Below are 19,171 nucleotides of genomic sequence, written 5' to 3'. Positions count from 1 at the left end.
CCTCATCCACCAGCACTCGAGCCGTGGTGGAAGCGCTTTGGTCAGGAACGGCAAATGCCTCCGGCCACTTGGTGAAGTAGTCCATGGCCACCAGCACATACCGGTTCCCGCGATCGGAAATGGGAAACGGCCCGAGAATGTCCACGCCCATACGCTCCATAGGTGCCCCCACCCGAAAGTCTTGCAGGGGTGCTCGCGAGCGCTGGGTAGGGCCCTTCTTCGCCGTGCAGACGTCGCATCTGTGCACAAAGAGTTCGTTATCAGTGTGGCAGCCCGGCCAGTAGAAACGAGCGCGCAGCCGCCGCAAAGTTTTTGTTACGCCGAAGTGTCCCGCGCCCGCGTGCCCATGGACCATCCCTAACACCCGTGTCCGCAAAGTCCGCGGCACCAGCAGCTGAAAATACTCGCCAGCGCCGCACGGCCGCTCCCAGTGGCGATAGAGTAGGCCCCCCCGCAACAATAGTCTGTCGAACTGCGAATGGAGCGCTTTTACCTCTAGGCCCAGGTGGGCGACAGCGTTATACTCCGGTCTCCGGCCCGCTTTAACCCAACCTAATACCTGCTGCAGTGCCGGGTCCTTCTCCTGCTCAGCGATTAGCTGTTCACAGTCCAGCTGCGGCACCGGCGCAACGGCTATAGGCGATGGTTTAGGCACCGCAGTAACTCGGCTGCACGCCGGCTCGGACGGCTGGTTACCGACGGGGGCTCCGGAGGACTGCGCAGGAAGACTGTTCTGACTCACGGGGTTCGAAAAGTGCTCGACGTCGCAATCGCCCGCGCGCGCTTCTACCCTCTCGCAGTGCTGACAGCGCTCGTTGCTACACGGCCGGCGGGACAAAGCATCGGCGTTAGCATGCAGTTTCCCCGCTCGGTGCTGAACAATAAAATCGTAATCTTGCAACCGCTCGAGCCAGCGCGCTAACTGCCCTTCAGGCTCTTTAAAGCTAAGCAGCCAAACTAACGAAGCGTGATCGGTCCGCAGCAAGAAAGACTGCCCATATAAATACGGCCTAAAATGCTTAAGAGCCGCGACGACCGCTAACAGCTCGCGCCGCGTGACGCAGTAGTTCTTCTCCGGTCCAGACAACGCGCGGCTGAAGTAGGCGATAGCACGCTCTTTGCCCTCGGACACCTGAGACAGGACGGCCCCCAGCCCTACATCGCTTGCGTCCGTGTCGAGGATAAACATACGGGACGCGTCCGGATATTCTAGAACAGGCGACGTAACCAGAGCTTCCCGTAACTGGGTGAATGCTCGCGCGTGCACCCAGTCCCAGCGAAACGGCTGGTTCTTTCTCGTGAGCTCGTGTAGCAGGCTGGCGATCGTGGCAAAATTCTTTATGAACCGGCGATAGTACGAGGCTAACCCGAGAAAGGTGCGTAGCTGCGACACATTTACCGGTTCAGGCCAATTCTGTACCGCAGCAATTTTGGCTGGATCGGTGGCAATCCCTTGAGCGCTAATCACGTGTCCCAGAAAGACAGTCTCCTGCCGCAACAACTGGCACTTTTTGGGATTTAGCCGCAAATTCGCCCGCCGGATAGCTAGAAATACCTCCCGTAAGTTAGCTAGCGCAACCTCAAACTCCTTGCCGTGCACCAGTAAATCGTCCAGGTAGACGACACACCGATTGCGAGGAATATCGGCCAACACTTTCTCCATCAACCGTTCGAACGTAGCTGGAGCGTTACATAGGCCGAACGGCATGCGCCGGAATTGCCTCAACCCCTGTCCGATCGAGAACGCCGTTTTAGGACGTGCTTCCGGTGCGAGTTCTACCTGCCAATACCCGCTACGCAAATCCAGCGAGCTAAACCACGCCGAGCCCGCAACGTGTTCAAGCGCATCATCTATTCGCGGTAACGGATAAGAATCTTTGCGCGTTACCTCGTTTAACCGCCGGTAATCCACGCAAAACCGCCACGACTCGTCTTTTTTCCGCACCAGCACAACCGGCGAAGACCACGGCCCGGACGCTGGCTCTATGACGCCCGAGTCGGCCATCTCCCGCAGCGTCTGCTCGGCGATAGCCCGTTTAGCTAATGGAAGCCGTCTCGGATGTAGCCGCACAGGAGCTGCGTTACCCGTATCGATACTGTGCTGCACCAAATTGGTATGAGTGCACTCGCGCTCATCTACCGCGAAAATGTCCGCGAACTCGTTCAAAAGGGACTTCACGGCATAGGTCTGCGTCTGATTTAGGCCTACGCTGCTACGCTGCATAAGCTCGGCCATTATGCTCGTTCGGTCTGCTACCGGATGTTTACATGGGGCGCCAACCGGAAGTTCCGCCCCCCGGGTTCGCTCCACTAACCTGTCCGGCTGCGCTTTGGGCACTAGCAACCTGGCTAACCCGAAGCTACCACGCAACGTTCCGTCATCGAGATTCAGTACGGCACCCCACCTTTCCAAAATATCCAACCCCAAGATACAATCATCCTCAATGTCGGCCACAAAGAATGGATGAAAAAGAATGATTGCACCTACTTGTATTCGCACGGTGCGACAAGCCCGTATCTCCAGACGGGTAGCCCTGTCCCCGGCCAGGTTCACCTACCGAGCGGCCACGAGCCACGGGAGGGCGCTCGGCTCTTTCGCCGTGGCGTTCCGCCATGATGGGTTCGGCGCGCTCAGCCTCGCGCAGCGCCTCAGCCAGGGAAGCCGGTGCCGCTAGCCGGATGTGCTCCCGAAGCCGCCACGGCCGGACTCCCCGCAGAAAAGCACGGCGCGCTAGCTCCTCCTGCTGGGCGGGCCCAAACTCCGGGTAGCCTATGCGCGCGAGAGCTCTCAGGTCCATGGCGAACGCCCCCAATGGCTCGGAGGCGCTCCGCACGCGGGTTGCCAGCTCCTCGCCCGCGGCCTCATTACGGTCACCTGTGCCGAAGCGAAAACGGAGCGACTGCTGCAGCTTTACCCAGTCATCCCGCTCATCAGCCCGGAGGTCTTCCAGCGCCCGCAGCGCGTCTCCCTCCAACGAGAGGGCCACCCGGACGGCTGTTTCTGCCGGGGACCAGCCCGCGAATTTGGCGGCTAGCTCTACTTGGGCGATGAATGCGTTGGGATCGCCGGCGCCGTTGTAGGCCGGCAGGCGCAGCTGCAGGTCGCTTCGCTGGCGGACGGGGCACGGAGCTGTAGCTTGCTCCGGTGCCGGCGCCGCGTCACTGGAGGAATCCTCTCCGAGGTCCAATGCCGGGACCTGGAACGCGCCGCTCCGCTCCGGTCGCCGCTCTTTGCCCGCGCTGGCCCCATCAGGGAGGGGCTTCTTCCTCCTCAGCCGCTCTGCCACTCGGCGGCCTATTTGGATCCGCCGGATTTCCTCCGGGGTGCGCTCTAACCCGCGACTCTCCATCCCACTTCTGACACCAAATGTAGCGTTTTTCACCGCTACGCAGGAACTTGGAGAGACGAGTGAGCTGCTTTTGCTGCCCAATGCAAATGGCTGGGAGTAATTTATTTTCTTCTGCACGTATACACAAAACCCACCACATCCAACCTCCATAAAACACACATCTATCTACACACACACACCTATGGCCGAAGCCACTAACTTAAACACCTTTTCCCAACAGGGTGAACACAAAACAATCCCTCCCGCAAAGCATGATGGTAGACCATCAAAACCCCGCCCACGCCACAATATATAAAAATATTAGATACATTGTAATTGCACTAATGGCTGAATAATTAACAGGCATGTCCGACCACATGATGGCGCGCCTAATTAACCGCTCACTTGTGAGAGTAGAGCACTCTATGAAGCAACGTGATAGGCTACTACAGAGACAACATCATAGAGATGGACGGCTCTTCACGTCAGGATGACCTTGTGCCAAAGAAAGGTAGTAACGTTTCCTCTGTGGTTTGGAAATGGTTCGGATTTGAGAGGTCAGACGTCGAACAAACCTTTGTAAAATGCAAAATATGCAGAAAGTCAGTTGCAACCGGCAGTGGCAGCACCACTAATTTATTCCACAATTTGCGACAAAGGCACCAAGTTGAATGGGAAGAATGCTCAAAGTTAAGAGATGAAGACAAGCTATGTCCAAGTGCAAAAGGTCCACCTAAAATTGCAAAACGGCAGATGTCATTAGCGGTATCATTTTCCACTTCCGTTCCATATGATAAAAAGGCGATGGAAAGAAATGACCGATGCTGTGGCGTTTCATATCGCTAAGGACATGGTTCCCATATACACCATCGAAAAGCAAGGGTTCATAAAAATGCTACACACTGCTGATCCAAGATACAAGTTGCCGAGCCGCAAATATTTTAGAGACGTAGCTATTCCCCGAATGTGCACTGAAACACGTGAAAAAGTAGCGGAGCAGCTTGAAAAGGCATCTTTTTTTTCTATGACGACTGACTTGTGGAGTAGTTGTACTCTTCAGCCTTACATGAGCCTTACAGCCCATTACGTTGCCCATTACGTTGACGCAGAATGGAAACTGCAAAGTTTTTGCCTTCAGGCGTGCTATTTTCCTGACGATCATACTGGGGAAATAATTGGTCATGGGCTTAAAGATGCGCTGGCGTCTTGGAAGCTTGTGGAGGATGGACAGGTGTGCGTGACCACTGACAGTGGAACGAACATGATCAAAGCAATGAAGATAAACGAGTGGACCCATCTTCAGTGCTTTGGACATCGTCTTCACAATGCCATTGGTAAGTATGATTAATAATTTAAGCAATAATATTCAGATATTATTTCATTAATAAATGAAATTATGATTTATTATTATTATTATTATCACTGATGCATTGTCAGGTGAAGCATATGTAAGTGTCTCGTACCTCAAACCAGTGCTCCATCTCTTTAACAGTAGCATTCTACAAGCACAAGACGATGACACAGATTTAACAAAATGCATCAAAAGCACAATACTGCAGTACCTCAACAGCAAATACAGCGACCCTGTCACAGATGAACTCCTCGACGTAGCTTTTCTGATGGATCCCAGGTTCCGTACAACTTACATCAAACATGACAAGTTAGAGGGAATCAAGCAAAAAGTTGTTAAAGAGCTGACGTCTTTGTTGCCAGACAAAATTCTTAAGACAACAGTTCAGATGACTCAGGACGTGGAGCAGGAAGAACAGAGAACAGAAGCTGGGGCCAAGAGGAAGAAAACCTTAGGAACCTTTTTTAAGAAAACGACACCAGCATCACAACCTGTCATTCAATCGGAGGAAAACAAAGTCAATGCCGAGATGACAGCCTATTTGATGTCTCCTGATGTAGATTCAGACACAGACCCACTTCAATGGTGAAAGGCTAATGAGGCAATCTTCCCCAGGCTCAGCAAACTTGCAAAAAAATACCTCTGTATTCCTGCAACCAGTGCCCCTTCTGAGAGGGTGTTCAGTGCAGGTGGGAACATTATAACCTGTCACAGAGCATCTCTAAAGCCTGAAACAGTAGACAGACTGGTCTTCCTCTCAAGAAACCTGTAAAGAACATCTACATGTGACTTATCAACAACGTGTTTTATGTTTGCACGATGGTCTACAAAGTTCTGTTATTTTATTATTATTTACTGGTGTAAATTTGCTTAACTTTTTTGAGTTCACTGATGTAATGTTTACATTGGTTAAAATGGTTATTTTGTAACTGTATATTCAGAAGAATTAGATTTTTAATTCAAATTGCACAATATTTACTTTCATATTTCATTTAAATCTACTGCAAAGATATTTAACTCGAATATTTTTTTTTTACATTTATTTACACCTTGTTGACCAATTTATGGCATGGCCATTAAAAATACAATGTTCCTTAACCAGATGTTTTTTCAAGTTACTTATAAAGAGAATGTTACTTCAGTCATGTTGTTGTAATGTTTTAAGTTGACTAGTTACACATTAAAAAAAAATCGAAATCGTGAATCGGCCAAACTTTATGAAAAAAAACTAGATTTTTTTTTTTGCCATATCGCCCAGCCCTAATTATAGTTAGAGGTTTCCTAACATGTATTTCTAATTTCTGCAACCTTACAGTATGTTATATATTTTTTATTTGAAACAACAACAAAAACAACAACAATAATAATAATAATAATAATAATAATAATAATCTTTCAAAGTTTCTCACCTCTGACTGAGACCCAGCTTTTTGGTGACTCTCCTCTCTCTGGGTGTTTACAGTGGTAGAAACCTTCATCTGACTTTGAGACTTTATGGATGATCATCTCTCCTGTAGTCTGGTTCTGGACAACTGATTCATTTTTATAGAAATCAGCTCGGAGTTTTGAGCGATTTGTGTAGCGATATAAACAGCGTAGAGTCAGAGGATGTCCCTCAGTCACAGGATGGACAGGACTCTCCAGGATCACATTACCAACTAGAACACAGGAAATCACGATTAAAATTTAATATGGCTTCAGACAGAAAATACAGATTATGTGGGTACAATAGATGATATTGTGGCGTGGGTGGGGTTGGAGTAATAACCATCATGCTTTGCGGGAGGGACTGTTATGTGTTCACCGTGTTGGGGAAAGGTGTTTGGTTTAGTGGCTTCAGCCAGGGTATATGTGATATGTGTTGTTGTTTTTGTATGCTGCTGGTTCACCGGGGTGTAGTAAATAAAATACTCCCAGCCATTTGCATTGGGCAGCAAAGAAAGCTCACTCGTCTCTCCAAGTTATTTCTTAGCGGGAAAAACGCTACAATTGGTGTCAGAAGTGGGATGGAGAGTCGCGAGTTAGAGCGCACCCCGGAGGAAATCCGGAGGATCAAAATAGGCCGCCGAGTAGCAGAGCAGCTGAGGAGGAGGAAGACCCTCCCTGATGGGGCCAGCGCGGGCAAAGAGCGGCGACCGGAGCGGAGCGGCGCATTCCAGGTTCCGGCATTGGACCTCAGAGAGGATTCCTCCAGTGACGCGGCGCCGGCACCGGAGCAAGCTACAGCTCCGTGCCCCGTCCGCCAGCGAAGCGACCTACAGCTGCGCCTGCCGGCCTACAACGGCGCCGGCGATCCCCACGCGTTCATCGCTCAAGTAGAGCTAGCCGCCAAATTCGCGGGCTGGTCCCCGGCAGAAACAGCCCGCGTGCGGAGCGCCTCCGAGCCACTGGGGGCGTTCGCCATGGACCTGCGATCTCTCGCACGCCAGTGCTACCCGGATTTCGGACACGGCCAGCAGGAAGAGCTAGCTCGTCGCGCGTTCCTTCGGGGAATCCGGCCGTACCGGCTTCGCGAGCACCTCCGGTTAGCGGCACCGGCGTCCCTGTCCGAGGCGCTGCGCGAGGCCGCGCGCGCCGAGCCCATCTTGGGTGAACACCGCGGCGAGAGAGCCGAGCGATCTTCGGTGGCTCGCGGCCGCTGGGTAGGTGAACCTAGCCGGGGACAGGGCTACCCGTCGCGGCTAGGCCTCAACCCAGCCTCCGAGTTTCCGCGACGACGCCGAGGCCAGGGACCGCCAAACTACCGCTGCAACGTTCTCCGGTCGGAGGACAGCGTACCCCAGCAGCCATTAAACTAGCTTCGGGGGGGCGCTGAGGGGAACCCGCCTCCCGCAGCCATCTTTGTTTCCCCAACTGCCGGATTTAACTTCCGGTCGGGACGTGTCGGAAATCGCGCGGGGGTCTACGTGGACTGTGGCCTGGACAACGTTTCGCTGCGGGCGCTCGTGGACACCGGCTCTACAGTTTCGCTGCTGCGCGGGGGATTGTTGGAGCATGGAGAGCGCGGTCGTGTGCTGCCGGACCCGGCCGTGAACATTCGCACCGTGTCGGGGAGTTATTTGAGGATACGGGCCTGTCGCACAGTGCGAATACAAGTAGGTGCAATCATTCTTTTTCACCCATTCTTTGTGGCGGATATCAAGGATGATTGTATCTTGGGGTTGGACATTTTGGAAAGGTGGGGTGCGGTACTGAATCTCGCGGACGGGACTCTGCGTGTTAGTTTTGGTTTAGCTAAGTTGCTAGTGCCCAAAGCGCAGCCGGACGGGTTAGTAGCACGCACCAGGGGGGCGGAACTTCCGGTGGACGCGCCATGTAAACATCCGATAGCTGTCCGAGCGAGAATAATGGCCGAGCTGATGCGGCGAAGCAGTGTGGGGCTAAATCAGACGCAGACCGACGCCGTGAAGTCCCTTTTGCACAAGTTCGCAGATATTTTCGCAGTAGATGAGCGCGAGTGCACTCATACCGATTTGGTGCAAAACAATATCGATACGGGTAACGCCGCTCCTGTTCGGTTACATCCGAGACGCCTCCCGTTAGCTAAACGAGCTATAGCCAGCTGCGTGAGATGGCCGACTCGGGCGTCATAGAGCCAGCATCCGGACCGTGGTCTTCACCCGTTGTACTTGTGCGTAAAAAGGACGAATCGTGGCGGTTTTGTGTGGACTACCGGCGGTTAAACGAGGTGACGCGCAAAGATTCTTATCCGTTACCGCGAATAGATGATGCGCTGGAACACGTTGCGGGCTTGGCGTGGTTTAGCTCATTGGATCTGCGTAGCGGGTACTGGCAAGTAGAGCTCGCCCCGGAAGCACGACCCAAAACCGCGTTTTCGATCGGACAAGGGCTATGGCAATTTCGGCGCATGCCGTTCGGCCTCTGCAACGCTCCCGCTACGTTCGAACGGTTGATGGAGAGAGTATTGGCAGAGATCCCTTGCAACCGTTGTGTCGTCTACTTAGACGATTTATTGGTGCACGGCAAGGATTTTGCGGTCGCGTTAGCTAACCTACGGTAGGTGTTTCTAGCTATCCGGCGGGCGAATTTGCGGCTCAATCCCAAAAAGTGCCAGTTGTTGCGGCAAGAAACTGTCTTTCTGGGACACGTGATTAGCGCTCAGGGGATTGCCACCGATCCAGCCAAAATTGCCGCGGTACAGAATTGGCCTGAGCCGTCAAATGTGTCGCAGCTACGCACCTTTCTCGGGTTAGCGTCGTATTATCGCCGGTTCGTGAGGGATTTTGCTACGATCGCCAGCCCGCTGCACGCACTCACGAGAAAGGGACAAAGGGAGAAAGGGCTGCGCCTCGCCTTCCCCCGCAAAAAGACTCCGGCGTTCACAACGCCAGCGCCGACCACCGTCACGCCTGCTAGTGACCGGGGACGGTCACAGCTCGGGTGGGGGCAGTGTGGCGTGGGTGGGGTTGGAGTAATAACCATCATGCTTTGCGGGAGGGACTGTTATGTGTTCACCGTGTTGGGGAAAGGTGTTTGGTTTAGTGGCTTCAGCCAGGGTATGTGTGATATGTGTTGTTGTTGTATGCTGCTGGTTCACCGGGGTGTAGTAAATAAAATACTCCCAGCCATTTGCATTGGGCAGCAAAGAAAGCTCACTCGTCTCTCCAAGTTATTTCTTAGTGGGAAAAACGCTACAATATAATGAAATTATATCGCGGGCTCGTATTTCAAAACACCAAACCAAAAGCGGATCAACCATAAGAAATAATGGAAGCTCAAATTATTCGTTCCACAGCCCAAAAAATAAATACATGAAAATAACTAATACAAAATATAAAGTAAAAATAAAACAAATTAACCTGCACTTTACCTTTAAAAAAAGTAAAATTAAATCCCGACAGATGTGTTTCCAATTATGCACTGTGTGTGTGTATGCGTGTGTGTGTGTGTGTGTGTGTGTGTGTGTGTGTGTGTGTGTGTGTGTGTGCAAAGCTACAGTAGGTGGACTAGCGGTATGTGACTTTTACCATCTCGGCCCACGACGACAGCATTTGGGTTTGTGCGTTTGCTGGCTTTTACCGCTGAGTGGCGCTATATAACTAAAGACCGACGTCTCACGCCTTAGTTCATTCTCTCCAGAATTAATGAGCTGCAGATTGTCTAGAGCAATCTGCAGCTCATAATTGCACATAAAATCAAGGGAAACATTGTAATTAACGAATTCATAATCACAGTAGTAACATAAGAACAAATTAATAATTTTTATTTAATTAAATATTTTTAGGATCGAATTTAAGCAAAGGTAACACACTGAGCCTTTAGATTTTATTATGTGTAATTAGAAAAGCTACACGTGCAGGGTCTTGGGTCATCTTATATTTTGTGTTCTTTAAATTTGTAGTAGATTTATTTGCCTGAAATAAATGAAACTAAATTACCATAAAATTTAACATTGTCAGATTAATGTGCAAAAACTACTATGTATTATATAAATTGCTTTTATTTAAACTAATGAAAAACGAATTCTTAGATTATGTAATTCATATGAAAAGTGAATTATAGGCGCGTCCACTGGTGCGGAGTCGAGATCACACGATCACCATCAGCACAGTTGAAAACCAATGAAATCACTAATTCATCAATTATAATATATATATATATATATATATATATATATATATATATATATATATATATAAATATATTATATGAGTCTTACATACTCATAAAAAGTCGTGGATTATTCAGTGAAACATAGGCTCTGCTGAAAAACGTTAGGCACATCAGTCACTTCAACCCAAATAAAAGGGGGTAAAATTAATAAACCGAGATGCGTGTTTCTTAGCCCCACTCCCGTGAACACAGCGTATTCAGAGAAAAGCGTCCTGTGAGAGGTTGTGCTCGGACCACTCAGCTTCTGTGGATTCTAAAATTGACATTGTTACCGTTTTTTAATCGCTGGAATGGAAGAGATAGAAAGTTTCCTCATCATAACATGCCTTGTATTGTTTTTAATCACTTTATACACAACCTGTGATTTTTAGGCTATTTTAGAGATGGGAAATACGAATAGAATATTTTTTTGTTTTTTATTTTCATTTTTATAAAATATTAACTCTTAATATTTTATAAAAAATACCAAAGAAAATTATTGTGTATAGAGTGATTACAACCAATACAATTTATGCTAAAATCTTCATTTCTTCTATTTCAGTAAAACAGTAATTAGGACAATTTTAGAATCTAATATCCAGAAGATGAAATTTGCACAAATTTAAAAAGAGGCATGAATCACTGCAGGTCTTCAGAACGCAGGTTTTTAAAGTGGGGAGAGGTGCATTTCAGTTTATCTGAATGTATAGGTGAGAACAGCTGATTCACACCTGGGGAGGGTGAATAATTTGCCTTTGAATGTTGTTTGCCATTGTAAAGCACACACAGTAACACTAAAATAATAATAAGAAGAACTTTATTAATCCCAGAGGATTAATAAATTAATAAAGCTCAATTTTCACATATCCCAATTAGGAAACTGGGGTCAGAGCGCAGGGTCAGCCAGCTTGCAACGCCCCTGGAGCAGATAGGGTTAAGGGCCTTGCTCAAGGGCTCAACAGTGGCAGCTTGGCGATGCTGGGGCTTGAACCCCCGACCTTCCGATAAGTAACCCACGTAACCCGCAGCCTTAACCAACTGAGCCACCACTGCCCTAAAAATGCCACTGCCTCCATCCTTGTCACTCCCAAGGAGAACCTCAACATCTTTAGCCTCTCTAATGAGACTTGCTTTTGCTTTACACACACACACACACACACACATACACACACACACACATACACACACACACACACACACACACACACGTTATAAGAAACAGTACACGTGTGCTGTACACATGTGCTTACAAACACAAAATAAAATATATTTTACAGACAAACACATGGTTATAGTTAACAGTACACATGTGCACAGATGTTGATTATACCAGTAAGAAATGAGCACTAAGACCCAGCAGGGAAGACGATTACCCACAATTCCACAGCACAAGATCAAACACAACTGAACCAACCAAAGTTTTTGATCGGTGTCAAAACAAGAAGCGCATGCGTGATACATGATACTCGGTACTCATAAACCAAGACTTGTTTGTTTTCCAAGTCAAAATTTATTAAAAATCTTTCCTCGTCTTGTGGAACATTTGCAAATCGCGTTACTTGCAATTCGAGGTTCCACTGTACATGTTCCTTATCAAATATTGGTGAGTGTGGTAAATCTGTCCACTACTAGCATATATCTTAAAGAAAGGGTAATTAGTGACCGGCAGACAATACTAATGCTTTTAAACATGATGGAGCACCTGTGTGGAGCATATTGTTTTATACTCGGTGTCAAAGGTCAGAGTGTGTGTCACATGTTCAATACTATGTGACCGATGACATCCACAGCTTCAGCGGTCTCTCATGTTTCAGGATACATTTAACTGGCTTGATAGATTTAAATGTTTTCACCCCAAAATACCAAAGGTTGAATTACAACTAGAATTTACTATTTAAAAATGATGAGTGTTATTGGCAAGTGATGCAAACCTGGAAGTATTTCGGCTTTTTTTTGCATCCATGTAAATTATGTAAATTATTCAGGGAGACAAGACAGTGTTTCAGTGAACGGCTTTAATTTCTGCAAACCAGCAGATGTCACTACGCTTCCTATAAAGCCAGTGCTTCAGGGCTTTAAATCATTTGACACTAATAACAAAAGCATAAAACTTTATATGTCCATCACACTAGAAACCGGAAAATGGTTGTCTTTGTCTTACTTAACAGTTTTTTTTCCTCCAGGTGTAAACTTTAAATATTTTATAATTAATAATATTTTTTTTACTATGGACATGATAAGTGAAGACTCACCCTGCACTGTGATGTTGACAGGATTACTGTTTTCTCCAGATTCAGACTTACACCAGTAAACTCCAGTGTGGGATGTGGAGAGGGAGCTGATTTTACATGTAGATCCTGTAACTGAGCCCCACCATGAACAATCTGACACTCCCTCACTGTGTGTGTATCGTCTCACTGTCCATCCAGTAGAGTTACTCTGGTCCTCACAGCTCAGTGTGAGAGATTGACCAGTAAAGTGTTGAGTTCTGTTGGGATTGATGATCAGAGAGACTGGAGGAGATTCACCTTAAACACAGAAAAGGGTCACGTAAATAAAAGAGGAATAATAGTGCAACATACTGATGCCAAACACCCATGAAGTGCTGTAAATTATGTTTATTTTTACATCAACATACTGGTTTATCATTTAACAGGGTTGCCCTGTAAACAAGTAAGCAATTACAACAGTGATATATTTTTTTTTTCGTTTTTAGCAGAGGTGAGAATGGTAAAAAACATTTGTCTTTATATAAGCCTTGAGATAAAGTGATGAGATAAAGATCGTCTGTCCAAATCCAAGCACTGATTAGCTGCAATGGCTGATTCCTTGAACAAAATCCTTAAGCTTCAGTTCAGTCAAATAAGCAAATATACTTTTATTTTATTACCTAAGTACATGTACAAGTATTTTACTTGCAGAATTTACACTATATTACTGGGAGCACATAGTAATACACACTGTATAAATAACAGGAATTCTCTCTAAACATACACTGGCAGCCAAAAACACACACTGTACATACTCTAATATTTTGCAGCACCACCTTTTGGTTTGAATACGACACTTAATTGCCAAGACATCATTTCGATAAACTTCTGTAATTTCTCAAGATTTATTTCCCTCCAGAATTTTATTTATTTTTCTTCCAGAGATCTCGTATTAATTATTGGAGAATTGGACCATTGCATAAAGTCTTTTCAATTCAATTCAATTCAATTCAATTTTATTTATATAGCGCTTTTAACAATGGTCATTGTCTCAAAGCAGCTTCACAAAGATGAAAGAAATTCACACAAAAAAAAAAAAATAATAAAAAATAAAAATAATAATAATAAATTGTGTATGTGTGAGAAAAGTGTCTCTAGATAATAACGAGATGAATGAATGAAATTTCTCTGATGAGCAAGCCAAGGGTGACAGCGTGGCCAAGGGTGACGGGTGCACTTACTAAATTCCTTTGGGGTTAAACAAAATATAAATGGATCAACTCACCGCTGTAATCATACGCTAGATCTAATTATATCTCATGGTATAGATGTCTCTAATATAGAGATTTTACCTCTAAGTAATGATATCACAGATCATCACCTCCTGATATATACTCTACCTGTAGAACAGATTAGCTGTGTCTCCCCACGTTATCGATTTGTTAGAAATATGAATCCGACCACTAAAGACAGATTCACAAGTAATCTGCCGGATCTGTCCCAAATTCTTATTCTTTTCCAGCACAGCCAAAAGATTCTGAAAAGGATTAAGATTATAATGACGATTGTTAAAAGCGCTATATGAATAAAACTGAATTGAAAGTTAAGGTCTAGACTCTGGTGGCTAATCCTTGTGAGAAAATTATGTCTTATACTTTCTGAACCGCTCTTTCACAATTGAGCCAGATGAATCCTGGCATTGTCATCTTGGAAAACACCCATGCCTTTAGGGAAAAAAAGCTATTGATGGACAAACCTGGTTATTCAGTATATTCACATGTCTGACCTCATTTTTTGGTCACATAACATTGCTGAACATAAACCTGACCAATGGGAGAAACTACAGATCATAACACTGCCTCCACAGGCTACAGTAGGCACGAGGCATGAAGGATGCATCGTTTCATCCTACAATTATATTTAGGTACATTATATTTATCAATGCTTTTGACTTAGATGAAGATCAGATCCCATTTTATGATGAATTAATGCAGAAAATCCATGAAATTCTTTCTTTTCTACATTTACATACTTTATATTGCATCTGTATGTATTTAATACATGGGAACTTAAGGGAAAATTATAACAATAAACCAATAACAACATTTTTTAATTATTTACTGATTCATGCATAGATAGATAGATAGATAGATAGATAGATAGATAGATAGATAGATGTCACTTTATACTGATCTTACTTTCACAATTTGTTATTCTATACTTAACACAATAATTAATATTCCTCACCAGTGATCCATAGTGTCTGTAGATTGCTGTACTGTGTGTGTAAGGCTGGTTCTCCTCTCTCTCCTCTACACACATAAACTCCTGTGTGATTAAGAGCAGCAGGACTGAGAGTGTAGGAGCCTCCAGATCCTCTGCTGCTGTTTGAGAGGGGAATTAATTTATAGCTGATTTGGCCAGTACTGTCTCTGTAGGGAACAACTGTGTACCAGCTGAATGTCCAGTCTGTAGAGGAGTCTGTAACCTCACAGCTTAGAGTCACTGAGTCTCCTTCAGTCAGCCAGCTCTGTGGAGATACACTCAGTACTGCTGGTCTCTCTGTTACACAGGAAACACAAAATATTTTTTCTAGATTTATTTAATACATAATAGGAAGCTTTTTTTTTTTTATAAATGTCTAATCACACATTTTCACATCCCTCCGAATTACACGCACGCACACGCACACACACACACTATAGAGTATAGAGTCAGTGTAACTGTAATAAGTCAGCAGTCATGGTCTTTTACAGAAACAGAATTAACTAAAGACCGACAAAATATTGTGAAATGATTATAAATACCACCTTTGAATAAGTGTCCTGTGATGACTCTTACTGTAACATCTGTAACTCTAACACTACATTAACAAGTCCAATTGATTTATTTTATTTAAACTGTAAATACATTTGTGTAACATCCTTGCCAACTCAGCCCGGGAGGGTAAGATCAGGGTCACCGGATTACTGAGCCGCTCCTTTGTCTCCCCCTAGTGTGTAAGTGTGTATATGTCTCCCTGGTTTGTGATGAGCACCAAATTATGATCACCTGTCCATCCTTACGTGTCTCTATTTATAGCCCAGCCGAACTCTCTTCACGTTGTCTGTTCACTGACGTGCACCTCTGTCTGTCGTGGTTTTAAATATCTTATGTGTGTATGTGCTTTCCCAGGACTGAGCGGAGTCTGCAGGGAGGGGTCAAAGCCGAGGGTTTCTTGCTGCCGCCGTCAAGGTCAAGGCTGAGTGATTCTCAGTACGCCGGGGTTTGCGGCCTCGCCACCGCGGCGTGATTTGTTTGTTATGTTTTTTTGTTCGTTTCTACTTTCAACCCGACCCACCTGCAGACCCCCAGCTTTCTAAGTTGCTGTTGTTGCAATTCTTGTTTTGCATATAGTGTACTGAGTAATAATCTCAGAGAAAAAAAAAAAGAAGAATAAAACTTGTCACGAACTAATCCTGCTTTTTGCGTCCACTTCCTTCACCAGAAGACATGACAATTTGTGGAAATCTCTTCTCAAAACATGTTTAATCACAAACCCCAGTGTTTATTAGTAAAACATTTTCAGTATGACTTACAAATGAAATAAAACTCCAACCCTCCTAACTACAGCCCAGAACCTTCAGACACTGCTGGCTTGTTTTTTTTTTTTTTTTTTTACAGACCATAAAGTGTGGGTTTAGTGGGGGGCATCATGCACACTAGAACTGCCACTGCACACAAGTATACAAATGTATATCTTTATATTTAGATTTGTTTGTCACTTGAAAAGTCCAAACTCAATGCAAATGCGAGCTGCAGTCTAGACAGGCAATAACATGAACCAACTCCAGAAAGCTGATCTTTTCTTCTTAAAGTAAATTAAATAAATGTGTAAATGTCAGAGCATTCAGTAGCTTATATCACCACTTTGTGGACTGAATTTGGTCACTTCCACACGTATGGAACAGCAAACACTGTGTATATTTACCAGATACAGTATGTGAGGAAGAGAACCTGGACTTTGTGTGTCTCTAGCTGATTGTGATATTTACTGTTTATGTTTCCTCTGGTCTCTCTTACTGTTTTTGTGTTGCTTCTTGTGCTGAGTTCTATTTAATGCTATTCGGGCCAACATTAAAGTTTCGTATGTCCATATAAGTGTCTCCCCAAGATAATAATGGTGTAGAGTAAGTGAGAAATTAGCATTTGCTTTTTTTGGATGTGAGAATTTGAGATTTATTATCCAAACACTGAGGTGGTGTTCCCCTGGACAGGGTGCCAATCCATCACAGGGCACACACACATACACACACTCACATACCACTACACCATCATGCCACCAGGTAAGAAGCTACTTTTATTTAAAAAATATATATAAATGAAAAAAAATTTTTTTTGAAAAAAAAACGTTTTGAAAAACGATTTTTTTTACTTGTATTGTTACACAAGTTTCTGTACCTTCTTATTTCTGTGAACTTTATCAGTAGAATGGATTTTAATTTAATTTCATTGTTTATTGTAATTTAATTTTAGTCTGTTAGTTTGTTTGTTTGTTTATGTGTCTAATGTTATGCGGTGCGGTATGTAGAGCCGCACCACGAGATGTTTTTAATGATAATAGCCCTGATGCAGGGCTTTAAAGGGGGTCAGTGAAATAGGAGGTAGTGAGAGTGCTTATAAAACGCACGGGAAGACCTTTCTGTTTGGAGATGGCATGGAATTGTTAATTGAGAAACTTAAAAGGACATAAAGAAAACTGAAAACACAAAATAAACAGAGCTCCGCCATCTACACGAGAACGGATGGGGCTCTGGAAACTAAAACAAAAACTAATATTCTCTCGGGGACTATGCCCTTACCGTGGATTTATTAGAGAGAGAGAGAGGGGGTTTGTGTTTTTATGTAAACTTTAGACTTAACCTGAGAGTGCACGCTACACGGATGCGTGATGCGCTCTTTTTCCCTCTCTTTTTCTCTCTTTCTCTCGCGGGCGCCAGAGGGAGGCGGAGACTGGGGCTTTACTCTGTCTCTTCACTCTGCATGCTTTGACTTGTCTTTTTCTTGTCTTTGTCTTGGCCTTGATACCATTACCGGTGCTAACTAATGATTGCAAGAAGTGCGGAGGTATCAGGACCCTTATATAGACATGCAGCCATGTGCGGCATATCCGGGCTGATTGCGGCATTGCCTGGCAACCGCGTGTCTATAAATGGCCGCGCCATTGCCTGTTTAGAACTTCGCTTGGTAGCAGCCTGCAGATCTGCCCGTTCTGAACAGTGCAAAGCATTTTTACAAAAGTAAAAGGCTTCCCATGCTCAAAAACAAAGTTGTAGATTTTCCCTCTTTTTTTTAAAAATTCTTTGGTAAATAACATGTTTTTAACCAATTCCTAGTATCACACCAATCACACATGTACAACACTGTTAAACATGTGGACCTTCGTCAACATTCTGTATTATCAAATAATATATATATATATATAGTGTGACGGGGGCGGGGTTTCGCTTGGGAACCATCATGCTTTGCGGGAGGGGCTGTTATGTGTTCACCCTGTTGGGAAAAGGTATTTGGTTTAGTGGCTTCAGCCAGGATATGTGTGATGTGGTGTGTGTGTTGTTATGCTGCTGGTTACCCTGTGTGAGTAAAATAAAAATACTCCCAGCCATTTGCATTGGGCAGCAATTTAATTACTCGCCTCTCCACCATCCTTTCGGGCGTGAAAACGCTACAATTGGTGTCAGAAGTGGGATGGAGAGTCGCGAGTTAGAGCGCACCCCGGGGGAAATCCGGAGGATCCAACTAGGCCGCCGAGTGGCGGAGCAGCTGAGAAGGAAGAAGACCCTCCCTGACGGAGCCAGCGCGGGCAAGGAGCGGCAACCGGAGCGGAGCGGCGCGTTCCAGGTTCCGGCATTGGACCTCGGAGAGGATTCCTCCAGTGACACGGCGCCGACGCCGGAGCAAGCTACAGCTCCGTGTTCCGTCCGCCAGCGAAGCGACCTGCAGCTACGCCTGCCGGCCTACAACGGCGCCGGCGACCCCCACGCATTCATCGCCCAGGTAGAGCTAGCCGCCAAATTCGCGGGCTGGTCAGCCTCCGAGTTTCCGCGACGACGCCGAGGCCAGGGACCGCCAGACCACCGCTGCAACGTTCTCCGGCCGGAGGACAGCGTACCCCAGCAGCCGTTAAACTAGCTTCGGGGGGCGCCGAGGGGAAACCGCCTCCCACAGCCATCTTTGTTTCCCCAACTGCCGGATTTAACTTCCGGTCGGGACGTGTCGGAAATCGCGCGGGGGTCTATGTGGACTGCGGCCTGGACAACGTTTCGCTGCGGGCGCTCGTGGACACCGGCTCTACAGTTTCGCTGCTGCGCGGGGGATTGTTGGAGCGTGGAGAGCGCGGTCGTGTGCTGCCGGACCCGGCCGTGAACATTCGCACCGTGTCGGGGAGTTATCTGAGGATACGGGCCTGTCGCACAGTGCGAATACAAGTAGGTACAATCATTCTTTTTCACCCATTCTTTGTGGCGGATATCGAGGATGATTGTATCTTGGGATTAGACATTTTGGAAAGGTGGGGTGCGGTACTGAATCTCGCGGACGGGACTCTGCGGGGTAGTTTCGGTTTAGCTAGGTTGCTAGTGCCCAAAGCGCAGCCGGACGGGTTAGTAGCACGCACCAGGGGGGCG

At 46.1% G+C, this 19,171-nt stretch overlaps 1 protein-coding gene across 1 annotated transcript in view; it reads right to left on the bottom strand.

Annotated features, from left to right (window-relative positions):
- The window catches only part of LOC128510390 (Fc receptor-like protein 5), a 76,796-nt gene that overhangs the window by 3,594 nt on the left and 54,031 nt on the right, over positions 1-19,171 (bottom strand). The window contains exons 7-9 of the mRNA XM_053482683.1: positions 14,751-15,065; positions 12,546-12,821; positions 6,090-6,338 (exon numbers count right to left, since the gene is read on the bottom strand). Coding sequence (XP_053338658.1) covers positions 6,090-6,338; positions 12,546-12,821; positions 14,751-15,065 — 840 coding nt within the window. The remainder of the gene's footprint in view (positions 1-6,089; positions 6,339-12,545; positions 12,822-14,750; positions 15,066-19,171) is intronic.

This window comes from Clarias gariepinus, chromosome 1, assembly GCF_024256425.1.
Source record: "Clarias gariepinus isolate MV-2021 ecotype Netherlands chromosome 1, CGAR_prim_01v2, whole genome shotgun sequence".
NCBI classification, from domain to species: domain Eukaryota; kingdom Metazoa; phylum Chordata; class Actinopteri; order Siluriformes; family Clariidae; genus Clarias; species Clarias gariepinus.
Note: the sequence above shows the minus strand (reverse complement) of the source record. Positions and strands in the feature narration are given on the sequence as shown.